General features: G+C 37.3%; 1 protein-coding gene across 3 annotated transcripts in view; it reads left to right on the top strand.

Moving 5' to 3' along the window:
- The window catches only part of PLXDC2 (plexin domain containing 2), a 521,092-nt gene that overhangs the window by 248,654 nt on the left and 252,659 nt on the right, over positions 1 to 19,779 (top strand). For all 3 annotated transcript variants that reach the window (XM_066233239.1, XM_066233238.1, XM_066233237.1), the window contains one exon: positions 5,632 to 5,778. In XM_066233239.1, the coding sequence (XP_066089336.1) occupies positions 5,632 to 5,778 (147 nt within the window). The remainder of the gene's footprint in view (positions 1 to 5,631; positions 5,779 to 19,779) is intronic.

The raw sequence follows: 19,779 nt of genomic DNA, 5'->3' as shown, positions 1-19,779 counted from the left end.
GCCAGGCCTTACATGTCACCTGTTCTCTGCCCACAGCTTTGTCAGAATGTAGCTATGTCGCCAGCCTACTGCTGCTTTTTGAGATCCTTGAAAACATGTCCTAGAAATAAGCCAGCATTTGTATGTGTTATATATATATTGCCTTTATACTAAAATTACAACTTGGTTGGGTAAAAAATTCTTGAGTCACAATTTCCTTCTGTCAGATTGTACAGACATTGATTCTACTGGATATTATGAGGAAGGGTCAGACTATCCAAGGTGTTTTCCTCCTTACAGACAACTTCATTTGTCTTTCTAGATGCTTATAAGGACATTTAAAAAAAATCTGTGCAAAATCTCACCAGGAAATTCCTTGGTACTCAAAATTCTATTGTACATTTTCTTGGAACATGGTGTACCAGTTTAAGTCTTTATCTCAGGAAAAATTGTTTTAATATTTAAGAGAATATTCTTATGCCAACTATATATATATATATATATATATATATATATATATATATATATATATCCTTTTCCTATTATTTGTGTAATTGTCTGTCTCAGACATGTATTTCGTTCTTCTTTTCCATTTTACTTCACGTATGTCTCTCAGGCCGTCTCTGTGTCCTCACGAACCGTCTCTGTGTCCTCACCAGTTACTTTGTCAGCTTTCTTCTGCTCATGTTACCCCTGAGTTCATCTCAGTACTTTTTTCTTGAATACTGCCAGCTCTTTCTTTCTCTCTTTTTTTCTATTTCATAATGTCCTTTGGTTTCTTATATTAACATATTTTTTTTACATCACAGAAAACTATTTTTAACTCTTTCTGAGGGGTTCAATACCCTAAAATAGCTTTACCTTTAAATGCACTGTATATAGGTCTTATGAAATGACTTATATAAGAAGTGATTTTGTATTTGGTATATATTAATATCAGGCAGGAACAATTGAAATTGTAGTATTTATATATTATGAAACGACCTTTGTGAGAGATAAGCAATTGATCCAATGCTAAATAACTTTACCTAACAACTTTGATTGCTTTATGTATCCATATATCTCCAGTGACGTTTACACAATATATTCTTGATATTTTTTTTCTTACTGTGCAATGAAATAAAATTGGAATTCAAATGCTACTATTGCATTAGGCAGTGTGAAGCATTTATAAAAATTGTCTATCATAAAATCAACTTAACCCCATGGCAGAAAGAAGGCAGTGTTTGGGTGAGAAATGGCGTACGCTGCTGCAAGTTGCAGAAGGGTCAGGGCACAGTTAGGCGGACTCTGCTCTCCGTTGTTGGTGTCTGCCCTCTGTTTATAGTGCTCATTTCCCAGCCTGTTTGGGAGGCATGGATTTATAGGATTTATAGTTACCAACTGTGCCATCTACTTTCAGTAACAGTTGGTTTCCTAAATGAATTGGCAACTAGGCATAGACAGTAGTATTTTGTTTTATTTTCTGTGGTGTTAGGAATAGTCTGCTTTTGAGAAGAAAAGGAAAATCTTTGTGCCTAAAGTGGCTTTTGACAACTCTTTTAGTGTCATTATGCCTATAAAGGACAGATGTGGTCTGAATAATTTAGTAGTGCTAAAATGTCACATTTTTAAGACAGCTATTTTATGGCTTTCCAGAACAACTGAGCCCAAAGCTTCTCCTTGGAAGTTAATAACTTATGTCTCTAAATGCCTAGATCAAAAATAAATTGTCTTCCTCTTTGAATAAAAGTTGCCATGGCAATAGGAAATCTTGGTCTATTATGGAAGTTAAACACAAGCTCTAGTTTTAGCTTTTCAATGTATTTAAAGATGTGATACTGTTCTGAGCAAACATAGATTTAAGATAAAGGTGTATTTTCACATACCCGTGTTAGCAATTGTAATTAGGCAGCATGTATATTCTTGCCCATAATTCATTATTTAAACATAATGATATTTTTATTTTATATAAAAGTTAACTTCAAGACTATGTCTTGATTAATTACAGATTAATTAAGGGTTAAGGGAAATACCAAAGTCATTTTAAATATATTGATTGCAAAATTATATTGAACTCTGTAGTGAAAGTCTGCACTTTTATAGAGACTATCTACTTGGTAATAACATTGGGACTTGGCAGCAGCATAGAATCTGTTACATAATTCACCTAAAGACTACCTTTCTGATCTTAGTGTTGCTGGACTCTATAATAATTCTAAAAATTAAAATTAAAAGTAAAAATAATTACAATTCTTATTTAAACTCATTGACAATTTTCTTCAAAACCCCCTGTGGGTCAAATAAGTTTGCAAATATGATGCATATGTTTTCTCGCTTATAGTTTGCATTGGGTGTGGGGGACACTCTGTAAGCAGGCAGAGTCGTTATAGCCTAAGGCTTAGTTTTAAGACTAAGCCTTTCCTAGGTTGGGGTGGTGCACTCTCATAAGGAATCCCATTATGCCTCAGATAAGTGACTTTGTATCAGAGACTTCCTTGTTTGTATATTGGATTAAAGGTTTTGATTTCTACACTATAAAATGGGGCAGACCAGGAACTTGCTCTCTCTCGGTTCCTGAGATTAGCATTAGAGGAGAAAGCAGAGAAAGGAGAGCAGAGAAAGACCACGTGGAGGAGAGGAGAAGCAGCCAAGATGGCGGAGTGCTGAAGGAGAAGCCAGTTACTGCAGAGTTTGTGCAGAGAGAAGGAGATGGGGAACAGAGGTGAATAAGGCTGGTGAGGTTAGAAAACTTTGATTCTAGGAAAACTAGGATAAGTCTGTGGCTCTGGGAGCCCTGAATGGAAATGGAAGTGTTTTCCCACTGTGTGTATTTCTCGCCAGCCAGCTGCAAGCTAGGATAAAGATGATGGCCCAACAGTTCTTGGCTCCGTTGTTTCATTACCGTCTGTCTGAATCAAATGCGAACCTGAATTTGATATGGACCAGGTGGTTGTGATGGTGGCCGTGGCTACTGGCTTTACACCCCCATTTTATAGGATTCACTGAAAAATTAAATGATCATTATTATTTGTTAGACTTGATGATTTCTGGCAGGTTAGATTTACATTTTCATTTCTGATATGTGATTAGCTAGAATACCAGAATGAATGGGAGATGTTTGTTATCCTGATGTACAAATCCCTAAACTGGTTTGCCTTATTCAATGTTGCCGAAGTTGAGCCTCTTTTGATTGCAAGTTAGTTAAACTTGTTTGTCAGGATTCTTTTTGGTTGACAGTTACCCAACTTAACGTGTTTTAACAATGAAAGAGATTTAATAGTTTATCTAAGTGAACACACCTTTGAGAGTAGGTCACACTTATAAGCACTTGATCAGGGATCTGGATATTTCTTTGCAGGGCTTGTTGTTAGGCTCTTCTCTATATTTGTTATAACTTCAGGCAGGGTTTCCTCAAGGCAGCACAAGGGTGGCAATAGTTGCAAGTCTCACCCACACCTCTCAGCAGTCAGAAAAAGGGAAACTTCCTTCCTTGGCATTTACAGATACCTCACTCATTGATATTTCTTATCATGTTTGTGTGCTCCTGATACCCGGCAGCTCCTAGGGTATGACATATGCAGAGGGACTTGTGCCCAATGTCAAGGAGGACACCCTCTTCAGATGTTTCCAGTGGTAAAGCACCAGACAACAGAGAGGACTGGAACACCATTTGGAGACACAACCACATGCTCCTTACTGTCGTAGAACCCGCACCATCAGCATATTAATGGTCTGGAAGGGAGAGCTGGAAAACTCTAAAATAGCAAATCTCTCCTGGGCTGCAATGGAATCTTATTCCTGCTTCTTTCTCCTTCTGCCTCCTTTCTATGTAGAATTTTCTTACCTATCTCATGGCTGTATACCCAATTTGTATGCGATACACAGAGTTTAGTTGGAGGTTTACATGTGATTATTATTTTTTTAATCTTACTGTTAACATGTAATCACTGTTCTCAATATTTACATTTAAAGTCATATTTTTTCTTTTAGTCATGTGGCAAAATCTATTTAGAATATTCTTTTTCTTTCTTTATGTAGTCAGTTTTTTATATCTATCTAGCCTTGTGAAAATGTACCTGGGATTCTTGTTTTGACAGGATTTTAAGAATAATTATACTTTATTGAATTAGCATAACTAATAAATGCCTTAGACAAAAATTACATACCAAACATTATTCAGATTATCGACCCACAATTCAGTAACCATTATTCTTACATATACCTGAATATTTTAAAATATATTCTACCTAGTGGACTCCTCAAATTGATATGTGCAATTATATTTCATAATTAAAAATTAATTATAATTTTAACTAGTCAAGAATCATTACTTTTCTGGGTATTCCTTAGCAAAATTGCCTTTTAAAACATTTAAATCTTTTCATTGAATTAGAAACATGAAAAATAAAGGTTCTGTGACAGGCCCCATAGAAATGTCAATAATGAGAATCAAATAAAAGTAGAATTTACCAACCAGAGTATAGAGGAAAAATGTCCTATCTCTATTTCTAGGACCATTAACTGAAAACAGGCCTTAATATAACACCAGATTTAAAGAAGAGAAGTTTGAATTTGTTGTCAGTAGTAATTATAGTTTAGGTTTTCAGTAAATATTTCCAAAAGTGACATTTTCTTTGCTCAACAATTAGAGTCATCCCTTATGTTACTGTAGAAAAAAAAAGATTATATACAAAGTGTATCTTTTCTTCTAAGTTTTGTTTATTTAGTAATTTCTTCTACAGAGACTTATTAACTTTATATTTTAAAAATCTAATTCGCATCCCTTAAAGGTTATTTAATTCTGACTAGTTTGAAGAATGGTGGGTAACATTTCTAATTTCATAGTATCAAGTTTTTGTTGGTATTTTAAGAATTTTAGTCCTGGCCGGTGTCTCAGTGGATAAAGTGGTACTCAAGTACCAGCCCCAGACAGGGTTGCCAGGTGGATCCTGGTCAGGGTGAATGTGGGAGTCTGCCTTAGTATCTCCTCTCCTCTTACCTAAAAAAAGATTATAAAAATTAAAAAAATTTTAGAGTCAATGTCTATTCTTTTTTTTAAGAACTATTTTTTCTTTTTAATGGAACTCTGTCTATAACTGTAAATTACATAATTGGATTTATAGTGACTTAAATGCTTCTTTTCCCTCAGCTTCATTGAGACATAATTGACATGTAACATTGTATAAGTTTAAGGCATACAATATGTTGATTTGGTACATTAATATATTGCAGAATGATTACCAACATAGCATTAGCTAACACTGACAGACATCCTCATATCACATAATTGTCAGTTCTTTGTTGTGAAGAGAACATTTAAAATCTACTCTCTTAGAAACTTTCAAGTATATAATACAGTATTATATTATATACTATATAATTTGGTATTATATACTATATAGTATAGTCACCATGCTGTACAGGAGATCCCCAGAACTTACTCATTTCTAGCTGAAGGTTTCTGCCCTTTGACTAGCATCTCTCCATTTTCCTGAAACCCCAGCCCTGGTAACCATCTTTCTACTCTCTGTTTTTACGAGTTCAGCTTTTTAGATCTCACATATAAGAGCATACAGTACTTCTTATTCTCTGACTGATTTCACTTAGCATAATGCGCTCAAAGCTCATTCATGCTCTGTTCTTGATGTGCGGTTTTCTCTATTGTGACAGGAGGACACCGATCACAATTACTACATATCTCGGATATATGGTCCCTCCGATTCTGCTAGCCGAGATTTGTGGGTGAACATAGACCAAATGGAAAAGGACAAAGTGAAGATTCATGGAATACTGTCCAATACTCATCGACAAGCTGCAGTAAGTGCTGTGACATTTTGGATTTCTTTTTTTCTGATGTGAAAAAAATTTAGCTTTAATTGGCATATCAACATTTTCATTGTGATCACTTTTCAAGTATATTTAGTTTTGCAATTATAATTTAAATTAATAATTGCATATAAGATATTATAGAAAATAAAAAAATTATTTTGAGAAACCACCATTAATTTAGTTATTAATTAATTAAATAAATTAACAATTAATTTTCCTAGTGAAAGGATGGGTTGTGTATTCAAAGAAGAGATAGATCTTGGATGATTTTCAGTTTTCTTGTAATCCATGAGATTAGAAAATATAGGCCCTGGCCGGTTGGCTCAGCAGTAGAGCCTCGGCCTGGTGTGCGGGGGACCCGGGTTCGATTCCCGGCCAGGGCACATAGGAGAAGCGCCCATTTGCTTCTCCACCCCCCCCTCCTTCCTCTCTGTCTCTCTCTTCCCCTCCTGCAGCCAAGGCTCCATTGGAGCAAAGATGGCCCGGGCGCTGGGGATGGCTCCTTGGCCTCTGCCCCAGGCGCTAGAGTGGCTCTGGTCGCGGCAGAGCGTCGCCCCGGAGGGGCAGAGCATTGCCCCCTGGCGGGCAGAGCGTTGCCCCTGGTGGGCCTGCCGGGTGGATCCCGGTCAGGCGCATGCGGGAGTATGTCTGACTGTCTCTCCCCATTTCCAGCTTCAGAAAAATACAAAAAAATAAATAAATAAATAATAAATAAATAAAAATAAAAGAAAAATAGTCTTATAAAAAAGAAAATATATGTTTTAAATGATATTAATTTAGTATCTTCTATTTTACTTGGGTTTCTTAACTTTTGGTTTGAAAAAGATTTAACCAGAAACATTTATGATTCAGATATCATCTGTAGATTAACTTATGGATATAAGTGAAAAACTTTAATATCAAGGAAAAAAAATAAAACTAGAAGGCTTCAAACGTGTTTTAAGCCTGAGTTCATTATCTACCAGCTGTAGTTTCTTAAACCAATACTATAACTATTCTGAGGCATGGTTTAAACATCTGTATGGTGGGGATGACAGAGGAAGTAATATCGGCCTCACCTCACATGGTTGTTGATATCCTCCTATTCTGCTGGTGAAGCTGAATGCTTATATGGATTAGCTTTTCAATTTTCACAACCATCCTATGGTTTCAATGTTATTACCATCCAGGCATTGCAGATAAGAGAACGAAGTCTTGAAAAACTAAGTAACCTACTAAGAAACTTGAGCTAGTAAGTGATGAAACTGGGATACTAACCTAGGCAGTCAAGCCCTCGCTCAAAATACGTGTGTGTAAAATTTATCACACTTAGTTCTCAGCAGTTATTAGTAATCACTTTCTGATAAGTGCCTGTACTAACATTTTTTAAAGTTATTTAGTTTTGTCATTATAAACAATAGCAGTGAGCTTACCATTAATGAGGTGATATCTTGTTCAGTTTAGTATGACCTCAAGTGAAAACAAGCAACTTTAGCCTTTCAAGTGCTATGCCACTATTGATATAAAAACTCAGTGGCTTCAGTGATTTAAAAAGGCATAAATCTGATATATGTAAAATATCAAAAATTTTGGCCACAACTTTTATTGTATATATGTAGACCTTCCTATTTTAAGAGGTCAACTTCTAAAAGTTAAAATGGAAATGAATTATAATTCACCATGGTGATTTATTCAATTTTCAATGCAGAACTCGTGTTTTCTGAGGCAGAAAAGCAAACCCAGTAGCCACCTCTCCTTGATGAATTTCATCATTCCTCCTTCTCATCTTCCAGCAACCCCAGGCAAGATGACCTATTCAGAAATGATTCACTGCTGGGTTTAGAACAGATCTTCAGAAGAAGGGAAAATGAGAAAGATTATCTTAGGATAATATCTATTAGAAAGTTATTGTATTTGAAAATCTTCCCACCATATTACAGTCCTTAGTAGTGCAATATATACTTTGTAACAGTTTGAATGTTGGTGTATCCAATTGAAGACCTTGAAAAGTGGCCGGGTTCTGGTATTGTCCACCATGGGTGACATCTCTAAGCAGAGAAAGGCCATTAGTTAAAATGTTACCTGATTTCTTCTTATATACACTGCTCATAAAAATTAGGGGATATTTTATCACTTCATATAAAGCAGTATATTTATATTGCTATTACCTCTTTCTCCTGTGGTCTCCCAGAGGAGAGACCTTGAAGATTTCTTTTTTCTTTTTGGAATAGGGTTTGTTTGGTTTCCTTGTGACTTCAGTTCTCTGGGAGTTTCTAGAAAAATTAAGATGCTGTAATTCATTTTTTCTTACCATTAGTGTATTAGTGACACTGTTGCTTTCAGTACCAGAGATTGTCTATGATGCAAGTTGAGAGACTTGAACAAGTTCCTTATAACTTGTCTGGTGCTGCATGAATTGATTTTAAATAAAAATTGATACAATCCTTCATGTTAGCTGTTCTGTCATCATCATCATAGTTTTTCTTTTTTTCCATGAAAATTTAAGCTATTATCAAGCATTTCTTATAGTTAGAAATTGGTCCATTTTCTCTGTCACCACCAACATCACACACACACACACACACACACGTACACACACACGCATACACACACGTACACACATGCACGCACGCACACACACACACACATACTCATACACACACTTCCATTTATAAGAATAGAATTGATAATGTAGGGGAGGAAAAATAAATTTCCTTCTACCCTTCTAAGTTCTTCTGGCTGGACTAATAATCAAATGAACATGAGGCAGATTAACAGGAGAAAATTACCAGATTTATTATGTATGTACATAATATATTTCAAAAAATAAGAGACCCCAGGACAGATCATTATCCGCAGTTCTAGAGCTGAGGATACTATTAGTGATACTATCTCAGAGGATAGCTCTCTTCCTGGAGCAGGTTTTCAATCTAAACTCCTTTAGCCAGATAAGGGGGAGGGAGTGTCAAAGGTTTTTTTCTAATCTTTTCTTTCTCGAAAATAAATAGCTTTTAAAATAATCAATGTCCCAAAAATCATAGTTTGGGATTGGCTAACCCTGCTTCTCTTCAATTCTATTACTTACTTTCTTTTTTCTTCCTTAGTTTATTTTGTTTTTTAAATTACACATACATGTACAATCATAAGGTATCTGGTGTTCATCTGTGTTGTCACAAATGGTAATATTTTGGTTCTTTTTTATGACCGAGTAATTCTATTATATATAGGTACCACATATTTTTTATTCACTTGTCTATCAGTGAACACTTAGGTTGCTACTATATCTTGGCTGTTGTAAATAATGCTGCAATGAACATAGGGGTGCATATATCTTTTCAAATTAATGTTTTTAATTTCTTCAGATAAGTACTCAGAAGTGGGATTGATGGGTCATATGGCAGTTCGATTTTTAAATTTTTGAGGAACCACCATACTGTTTTCCATGATGGCTGGGTCAATTTGTAATCTCACAACAGTACACAAGGGTTTACTTTTCTTCTTGCCACTTGGACTCCATTTAAGTAAATTTTATATCTTGAAAACTATAAATGGAATTAATGAAAGAACGTTTTTAAAATTCTAAATTTTTTTTTTATAAATGCAGTTGTTAAAAATTAGTATGAGATTTCCAGACTGAAGAGAGTGATGCATATTTTAACATTTCCTCGATGGCCTCCATAAAATTCTAATTCTGCCTGGATCTTTTTGCTCCATTTCTATTATGTGTTTCTCTGAATAGAACCAAACTGTTAGAGGTGAGGACAGAACTGTAATGTGAAGAAATCAGGGGACTCAATAATGTTCATGTACCGCCTCCCTTTAACCCCCACAGAACACATGCTCCAACCCAGTTATCCTCCTGTGATGTTACCTAGAGGTTTTAGCACAAGGGAAAATGGCAAATGGGAAACAAGGCATCCACTTCATTGACTTGGTTTGCTGATAGCATAATTATCCTTTTTGCAGAGCTTTCTGTTCATTTTGCTGGAAATAGGATTTAAATTTAATCAATAGGGAAGAAGGAAATTTCTATAATTTTATCACCACATGATATAATTTGTTGCCCAAGGGCATGCATTCTGTCAACAAGTTAGACAGCAAAAGAGGAAAGAAAGATTAAGCTAGGGGCAGACCCCAAAGCAGCAGGTTAAGGAATACAGCCCTGAAAAACAGGAGGTAGAGTAAGAAAGCTAGAAGGCTGCTTTTTCTGAAGACATGGCATCCTTCCCCTTTCCTGTCTTCCTCAGAATGGGTCAAGAAAGACAAAGGCGTGTCTGACTTGGAAGCATGATTTAAAAAAATTTTTTTTTCTCTTCCACTATCATTCATAAATGTGGTCCAAAGAGCATTTTGGAATCTTAGGTTAATACTCTAGAAAGAGGAGGAGGGTAGAAACAAAGAGTTTTTCTCTTCCTCCATTACCAATATCTTAGAATTTCAGGGGAGAGTAATTAAATCTAAGTCAATTAAAGGATTTATAAATCATTAACTCACATGTTTCATATGCCAGAATACATTGGTTTCTTTTTCTTTTATAATGTAAGCCATAATTATTAGTATGTACATTACATATATATATACTGTTTTTTGATTACATGTTCTTTCAAACCTCCCTATTGTCCTTTTTGATTTAAACATTTCTGAAATCATTGCAAAAAAAAGCAGATATTAAAACCTACTCTGACCTTTGACAGATTAAAGGAAGAATCATCTTATAAATTTCTAAATAATGGAAAGTTGAAAAACTTGTAGTAAGTCTCTACTCTATGGCAACCTATGAGCTAAGTATTTTATATTCAAATATTGGTACTTAACATTTTTCCTTGAATTGAAAGTCTCATAGTTGTCAGATTGCAGATCTAGAAGTTTCTGACTACAATCACAGGAACCAGTTTGCACTTGTTTCTTTCCCTCTGTGTGGGCCTCCAAATTTCATAATTTTGAAATTTTCTATACTTCTATATCATATACTTTTATTCATTGTTGAGCACAAAGTTTAAGTAAATAGCCAGCCAATTAGAATGCTTCTGTCTTTTGAAACTAGAGTTTATGAAATTCTGCTTCATGACTTGATACCATTCTCTGATGAAAAGAGTCTGGGCTATATAGATAGTACAAAACTTTGGCTCTAAAATTTATTTTCAAAGATTCTAGCCTCTCTGCATTTCACTTTTATAATCTGCCTGTCTTTTTGTAACCCCTCAGTTATAATTTGAGAAAAGAATTAAATATATATGAAAGAATATTAAAAACATTAAAAAATGAGATTGTAAAGGCATTGTTTTTTGAGAATCTTAATTCTTTACAACAAAAAAATAGTAACCCCTGAAAAAGTTCATTTCTAAGTACTCTCTAAGAGTCTTGTAAGGCCAGTGTCCGCCGCCATTGTTGTGGCCACGCAGATGCAGGCTCTCATTGGATTCGGGCAGATGGTAAAGGAACCGTGGAGCCAGAAAATGGTGGGCCATTTTGTTTATATTAAAGTCTCATAATGGTAGATGAGAAGACAGACACAGAAGACCTCTTCCCTTTCTCTCAGGGCTCCCAAGCCCAAACCCGGTCTCTGGTTCCACAACCCGGACTCACCCTCCGGACTCCCCTGCTCCACCAACCTCAGCACTCCCTCTCTCTCTATCTGTACTGTCCAGCAAAACAGGATGGGGAAAAAACCCTTCTCCAGCAAACAATAGCAAACAATGACCCCTCCCAAGCAGGAAAGCAATTGCAATTTGCAACCTGCCACCCTGAGGGCAAGCACCCCCAACCTTTCATAGACTACACAGCGCTACCCCATGCCAATGTGCCATTTACACAAAATACAAGCAAGCAAACCTAAACATACTTGTTTCATACTTGAAACATATTGGTTTGCCCAGCAAGTCTATATAGATATTTATATCTGTATATTGCAGTATAATTTTTTTACCACGAAATTTTCAATGTACTCTTTCCTAAACATAAACACACCTTTAGCTTAAAAAAAATGTATCAGGCCCTGGCGGGTTGGCTCAGTGGACAGAGTGGAGGCCTGGCTTATGGACGTCCCGAATTCGATCCCCCGTCAGGGCACACGGAAGTGACCATCTGCTCTCTCATCCTCCCTCTTCCCCTTCTCTCTCTTTTTCCCTCTCACAACCAGTGGCTCTGTTGGTTCCAGAGGATACCCAGGAGCTGAGGATAGTTTGGTTGATTTGAGCATCAGCCCCAGACAGGGGTTGCCAGATAGATCTTGGTTGGGACACATGTGGGAGTCTGTCTCTCTATCTCCCCTCCTCTCACTTAAAAAAAAATTATTTTTCTGTATGTTGGTAAAAAGATTGATTTTTTTTTTTTTTTTAGCAAGATAGAGACAGAGAGATACAGGGAGACAGACAAGAAGGAAGAAAGATGAGAAACATCAAGTCATAGTTGTGGCACCTTAGTTATTCATTGATTGCTTTCTCCTATGTGCCTTGGCTGTGGGGTTCCAGCCGAGCCAGTGACCCCTTGCTCAAGCCTGTAACCTTGAGCTCAAGCCAGCAACTTTGGGCATCAAGCCAGTGACCTTTGGGCTCAAGCCAACAACCATGGGGTCATGTCTATGAGCCCACTCTCAAGTCGGTGCCCTCAGGGTTTTGAACCTGGTTCCTCAGCGTCCCAGGTTGATACTCTATCCACTGTGTCACCACCTGGTCAGGCAAGATTGATTCTTTATATAAGAAGTCCCAGCAGTCCTGACCTGTGGTGGTGCAGTGGATCAAACATTGACCTGGAATGCTGAGGTTGCCGGCTCAAAACCCTGGGCTTGCCTGGTCAAGGCACATATGGGAGTTGATGCTTCCTGTCCCCCCCTCCCGTTCTTTCTCTCTCTCTCTCTCTCTCTCTCTCTCTCTCTCTCTCTCTGTCTCTCTTCTCTAAAATGAATAAATAAATAAAAATAATTAAATAGAAAAGAAACCCCAGCAAAGTGAAATGAAGTGCCACTTGACTTTCTATCTTCTTTTTCATAATGCGGGTCAAGTTTTTGGTGAAACTTCTCGTTTTTAATATAGTAATTGTTTTAAATTTTAAAAATCAACTGTTCTTGGAGGGCCTCCTCAGACTACATGAATATAAACACAAACCTTTATTTAAATATTAAGTTTCCAGCAGGTTTTTTTTTTCCTTTTAGAAAATAACATCATTTCAACTAGTATTTTTGTAGATCTGGTCTTACATTTGCATAATGTTGATGGGAGAGCTAAATGTGGATGCCAATAGTGATTTTTGTTTGCTGTTTGCTCATATTGCACAATTTTATTTTTTTCTATACATCAGAGAATCTGCTGATAAGTGCTTATTTTTCTAAATGATTATTAACTCTAAAGGCAATTTAATTTGCTATCATTATTAGACTATTAGACCACACATTGCTGTCTGGGTTCTGTTCACAGTGTGTGACAGGTTGCTTTTATTTATTTTAATTTTGGTTGGGTGAATAAAGTTGCTGCTCTTTGTCTTTTGAATTGCTTCATTTCGGTAAGACATCCATGTTTCAGCAACCTTTACAGGCCTTTCTTTGTTCATGGGGTTTTCCGCTAGTATAATAACAAACTAAGGTGCGTTGTGGCTGTACATGTCTCTATTGCTTGATTTTAGTTTAATTAATTCATTTTACTATTATTATTAGATAGTAATACTGTTACTGGAAATAGTAATAGTAACTGCTATTGGTAGTTAAGTCATCTACCAATTTTGAGAACAATGCTCTGTCCTGATGAAAGTATCCTTGAGGCCTCTGTTCCATTCAACACACAAGCGAGAACTCAAAGCAGCTTTCTGTTCATGGTGAGGGAAGGAAGAGCTAGTCTCCCTCCGTGGATGGCATTGGCAACACAGACTGAATTTAGGCCCATCTAAGTTGCTGAGTTTAGTAAACTCCTTTTGCTGATCTAAGTATGTAAATAGATGTATATCACCTATCATTTAAGGTACGCTTGATACCTTTCCTGAGTCTAAGAACTAAATTTTATACATATAAGGGCCTTTGGAGATTCTTAAAGATAGCAGCCTTATAAAGCCTACAGAGGTTGGTTTTTATGTATATAATAAGCCTTAGTTTTCTAAAGCAAGAACCTACGTTCTGTTTTAAAAATCATACTAGAGTCCATCATATTTCAGTTCAAATTCATCTTAATTCTTCATATTCTGTCTTTAGTGGAGGATGGCCACCATTTTTTATATAAAATTAGTGTAGGTAAATTAGGAGGTATTTTTTTACATTCTGTGTTACTGATTATGGCTATAAAATAATTCTAGATAAGTAAATATCTACTCAGCTTTTTATTTCTTTATTTATTTTGTGGCAGAGACAGAGAGAGTCAGAGAGAGGGACAGACAGACAGGAAGGGAAAGAGATGAGAAACATCAGTTCTTCTTTGTGGTTCCTTAGTTGTTCATTCACTGATTGCTTTCTCATATGTGCCTTGACCGGGGGGCTATAGCAGACTGAGTGACTCTTTGCTTGAGCCAGCGACCTTGGGTCCAAGCTGGTGAGCCTTGCTCAAACCAAATAAGCCTTCGCTTAAGCTGGCAACCTCGGGGTCCTCCACATCCCTGTCCAACGCTCTATCCACTCGCCACCGCCTGGTTTGGCTCTACTCAGCTTTTTAAAGTCACAGGTGAGGTGACTGCTTGAGGTTTATGTAAAACCCTTTTAGAAGATTTCACATTAACCTTTCATAATCACAAAGCTGCTAAAATAGAACCCTACAGCCATGTCTCAGGGGGATTAAATAAATCCTTTGGTTTTTGTCTTGAATACTGGGTTCTCTTCTCCAACCTACTTTTGATCATCTTCTCTGAGATTTCTCCATGAGCCATGAAGGAGTAACAGTGGCTAATTTTAGATCACATGAGTGCAAACATTCTCATCCTGAAATTATTTATTCAGCGATTAAGCTTACAACTGGCTCTTTTGCAAGGACATATTTTGTAGCAGAAAAATTAGCAAAATGTAAATGCAATATAATAGTCCTTAATAATGACTACAGCTAAGAGTAAGTTTGTTTAATTCTTGTAAAATATCTCAAATGATAGAAGATAAAAGAAGACAAGACATTTTAGGATGAAGTTTTCCATGACAAGTTAGTATTTTAGTATCTTTAAAAACTGTTTTTATAGCTATTTTTAGTATTTTTTAGTTTTGTCTGTTTCTTCTTATCAGATTATAACCTGTCTCTTACATTGTAGATGATTATCCTTGGGCAGCGGTTTCAACCTTCTTCATCTCAAGGCACACATAAACTAATTATTAAATTTCTGTGGCACACCAACAAAATATCATAAGTTTTGCCAATCTGACAAAAAATTGGTATAATTTTGATTCATTTTCACTGGACAGCTATTGTTGTGTTGGCTGTTGACATTTTTTTAACTTGACAAGCTAAGTAAAACAGGTTGGCGCCCCTGACTAGTCAGGTACTGTGTGCGTGAAAAATTCTTGTGGCACATCAACGTGCCTTGTCACATGGGTTGAAGATCACTGCCCTAGGGAAATAGTCAAGATGTCACTTGGTTTGTTTATAAATTGGCTTCCCATCAAAACTTCTGCTGCGCCTGAGTCCAGCCCCAGAATGTGGGTATCTTTTTCTTCACTGAGGTGCTCTGTTAAAATGCCACCAGACTAGAGGTGAAAACCTTTAGCTACTCTTGATTAAGATAAAATGCCAGGAATTTTTAATCATGCAGCTGCTGTCTGAGGAGAAATGCCAAGCAAGGTTCACTCTTGATAAATAGTCCAAGGTGTAGGCACCTGAGTCCTGCCCTCAGACAGGCTAACCTAGGCATGCTAGAGGCAGGCAAAAAGGAAACACTTTTCCAAGCTGTGTTGAGGAACATCAACTTCCAAAATTTAGAAGTTGGCAAATGTAGCCAAATGTTAAGTATTGGTAAATCTGTGTAAAAGATATAGGGGGCTCTTTTTCTTATTTTCATAATTTTCTTTAGTTTGAAAATATTTCCAAATACAAAATTAAGAAAGAAAAGTTAGCAGAAGGGGATAAAAAGAGAAAATTGAACTTGGCCTAATTTCAGTTTCAACCTGTAATCAAGTTTTAAATTATTTGTCACTCTTCCAATGTGCTTCGCCTGTACTGAATTTTAAACCATAACACATCTGTTGAGGGGCAGCATGGTAATAGTGGTTAGACAGACAGATTTAGAAACAGGTTGCCTGGATGTCAGTGTCCCCCCCTCCCTAACTTTGCCAACTATATACAGTGCGTCCGTAAAGTCATGGTGCACTTTTGACCGGTCACGGGAAAGCAACAAAAGACAATAGAAATGTGAAGTCTGCACCAAATAAAAGGAAAATTCTCCCAGTTTCATACCTATTCAGTGCAGTTCGATGTGGGCTCACACACAGATTTTTTAGGGCTCCTTAGGTAGCTATCCCGTATAGCCTACAGCAGGGGTCTCAAACTCGCAGCCCGCCGAACAATTTTGTGCAGCCCGCAGACTAATCCACGAAGTTCAAAATATTTTGGATAAAATTAAGTAAGCCTAGGGGCCTACTTGTATTTTTCATTTCTCTAGCATCCTAGCTAGATATTAGCTTAGTTAACAGCAGTTGTGATGCGAACTACAGTTTCTGGTCGTTTTGTGACACTGAGTAAACTGCATGTGCGATTGTGCTTGTTGTACTGATTTTTTTTTGTTTTCAACTGCTGTGAGAAAAGTGTTGTGTAACAGTTGCCTTTTGTAGACCTAGTGCGGCCTGCCGAAGGGCTGTGATCTTGCTCTGCGGCCCACATGCTGAGTTGAGTTTGAGACCCCTGCTCTACAGACTCATCACTGACTGATGGCCTACTAGAAAGGTTTCTCCACCAAACTGCTGGTTTCCTTCAACTGCTTATCCCACCGAGTAATGTTATTCCTATGTGGTGATGCTTCGTTATAAATGCGCCAATATTCACGTTGCACTTTGGTCACAGATTCGAATTCAGCGAGCCACAGAACACACTGAACTTTCCTCTGTACTGTCCACATCTCTACTGGCATGGCCATGGGCTGCTCCGCTGTATACACGGTGTTACGTCATCATCTGTGCATGTGCACATGCTGCCACATCATTCTACAGAAACTGGGAGGGTTTTCCTTTTATTTGGTGCAGATTTCACATTTCTATCATGTTTTGTTGCTTTACTGTGACCGGTCAAAAGTGCACCATGACTTTACAGACACACTGTACTTACTAGCTGGGTGACTTTGAGCATGTTATTTACTCTGTTGATTACTTTCCTCATCTGTAAAATGGTACTGAGAACAATATAGACCCTTTAGGTTGACATTAGAATTAATTGATTTAACAGTGCTTCATTTAGTGTCATAGATATCTGTACCATTGATACTAATAATCATTATGCAAATATTAAACTTTACTTTTTTTTTTCTTTAACTTTTTTTCCTTCTTTTTCCAAATGAGAGGATGGGAGATAGAGAGACAGACTCCTGCATGAGCACCCACTGGGATCCACCTGGCAACCCCTGTCTGGGGCCAATGCTCTGCCCATCTGGGGCAACCGGGCTATTATCAGTACCTGAGGTGGAGCCATCATTAGCACCCAGGGCAATGTCCTTGAACCAGTCGGCTAATTAGCCAGGACTGCTATGCTTGAATTTCTAAAATGGAAAATTTCAGGATACGGAGGTGCTACCAGGCAAAAAGAGATGGTGTTATGCAGAATGAAGCCTACTTATCCTTTTAAGCCATTTCATGCTTGTCAAAGTCCAAACAGCAATTGTTTCAGAGTTCCAAAGACTATTTGTATGACATCATGTGCTGCCACTCACAGAGGGGCCCCTGAGAAGTAAGTATCAGCAGCCCTGAAAACTTTTCAGAAACACAGAATCTCAGCCTCTTCACGCCCAGACCTACCACTTCAGAACCTGCATTTTGACCAGAACCCTGCCTGTTTCCTATGCACTCTGGCCTGAGGAGCCCGCCGAACCCACTGCTTTGCTTCTAGCAGGGTAAAAAATTCAAAAGTGGCTTTTTTTGTTTATTTACCCTCCCCCATCTACCCTCTAGGGGCTTCTTTTTAAAATTCTGTTGTACTTCCTCCCTGCTTTTGAATCAGCTGTTGCTCTGCATCCTGCATGAATGGTAAAGAGTTAGGTAACCAATTTGAATAATTCTCAAAATGTTCAAGTATAGGCAAGCTACTCTGAGTCAAATGTTTACTGGGAACCATGCCATGTGAGAGGCTGAAAGATATGGTGATAGTCACTTACTCTGTTTCACATGGGCAAGCATCATGTAACTGTGAAATGTTTACACTCTGTTTTCTAATTTATGACTAATCCCATGCAGAGTGTCATTTACTCTGCAGGGTTAATGAAGTTCTTAGCTCTGTCAAGAAAAAAGTGCTGAAACAGTTAGAATTCCAAACTCAGAAAATCGATTTAATTGATGAGCTTTATTTCTAAAAGACTGAGTAGCCAGTCCCTTGTCCATTATTTGCATATCGATTAGCCAATTTCCATGAACATTTTGATCTGTTAATTAGGTCTCCACTGTTTTCAGTCACTGGATCAACAACCGAGTTCTGCTCCCTCCTCTCCGGTGTGAGAGTGGGTTAAAGTCCCGTTTTATAGAAAATCCTATATGGTAAAAGCATCATGAATTATTCTGTCACTGCAGTTTGTTTTTTTGGTTGTTGTTTTTTCTGAATTCACTCAACTCCTTTTGGACTAGAAGCTGGCTCTTACTTTAGGGCCCATCAAAGGAGCTTGCGTTGCTGTTCAACATGGTCCATTTCTCTCTTTAGTGGCTGCTTTCTGCGGAAACAGGTCAACTAAAATGTTTCTAACTATATCTGAAGTTGGAAATATACCTGTGCATATACTTTTATCCATCTGCTGTCTTTGATTATGTTACTTTTATAAAGTGAATTGGTCTGTTAAAGAGGTGAATAAACCAGTGAAAGGCAAGTACCATTGAGAATTGTAGAAAAGGAAAGGAATGTTCTGGAAGTTTAGAAGATAGGCCCCCTAGATCTATCTATCCTTGAGAGCTGTTTAGGCTGTGCTGGTCCCCTAGTGAGACGGGGCCTGCTGTGTGGCCCTGAGGCCTGGGCGGGGTGGAGCAGGCTGTGTCCCCGCCCAGCGTGGTCTCTGTGGGGCTCTCTCTGCAATTCCAAGCATTTCAGCAAGAGGACTGCTCTGGACTTTTTTCAGATTTGTCTTTTTTGTTTTTTTTTTTTTTACTTTGACCTCATGCATTGTTATTACATTTCAAAGAAAATTATTACATTTATGAAGAACAAAACCACGAATATGAGGACTACAGATTGAAAACACAGTTATGGAAAGTCTGATAACACACAGGAAAAGCATGACCTAATATAAAAGCAGGGAGAGAGAAGACCCTAGTGGTTAAGACTCAGTGTTTTGGAGTCAAACCTATGTGGATTGAAATCTTAGCTCCACAATTTATTATGGTATAAATTTAAATTTACTACTTACTCTTTTTTTTTTGTAAAACTTTTTTTTTAATAATTTCAGGCTTGTTAAAAAAAACTTGCAAGCAAAGATTATTGAAAGAGTTCCCATATAGCTTTTATCCGGTTTTCCCAAAGGATCATGGTGCAATTATCAATACCAAGAAATTAGCATTGTTACTTTATTCCTAACTAATCTATAGGCCTTATTTGCATTTTGTTAATTGTCCTCTCTGATCCAGAATCCACATTGCATTCATTTGTCCAGCTACTTGACAGTCCCTTAGTCTTTCTTTGTCTTTCATGAACTCAACTCTTTCGAAAAGTATTGACCAGTTATTTTAAACATTCCCCTGACTTGGGGTTTTATCTTGAAACCATAGTTTCTTCATGAAGAAACACAGGTCTCTGCTTTTTGGCAAGAAAATCACAGCAATGGTATTTCATTCTTTATTATGAACCATATCAGGAGGCATGCAGTGTCATTATATCTTGTCACTGGTTATGTTAACTTGGATCACCTGCTTAAAAGTGATGCCTACCAGATTTT

Source organism: Saccopteryx bilineata, chromosome 5 (assembly GCF_036850765.1).
Source record: "Saccopteryx bilineata isolate mSacBil1 chromosome 5, mSacBil1_pri_phased_curated, whole genome shotgun sequence".
In the NCBI taxonomy this organism is placed as follows: domain Eukaryota; kingdom Metazoa; phylum Chordata; class Mammalia; order Chiroptera; family Emballonuridae; genus Saccopteryx; species Saccopteryx bilineata.
This window is presented reverse-complemented; position numbering and strand designations above follow the sequence as displayed.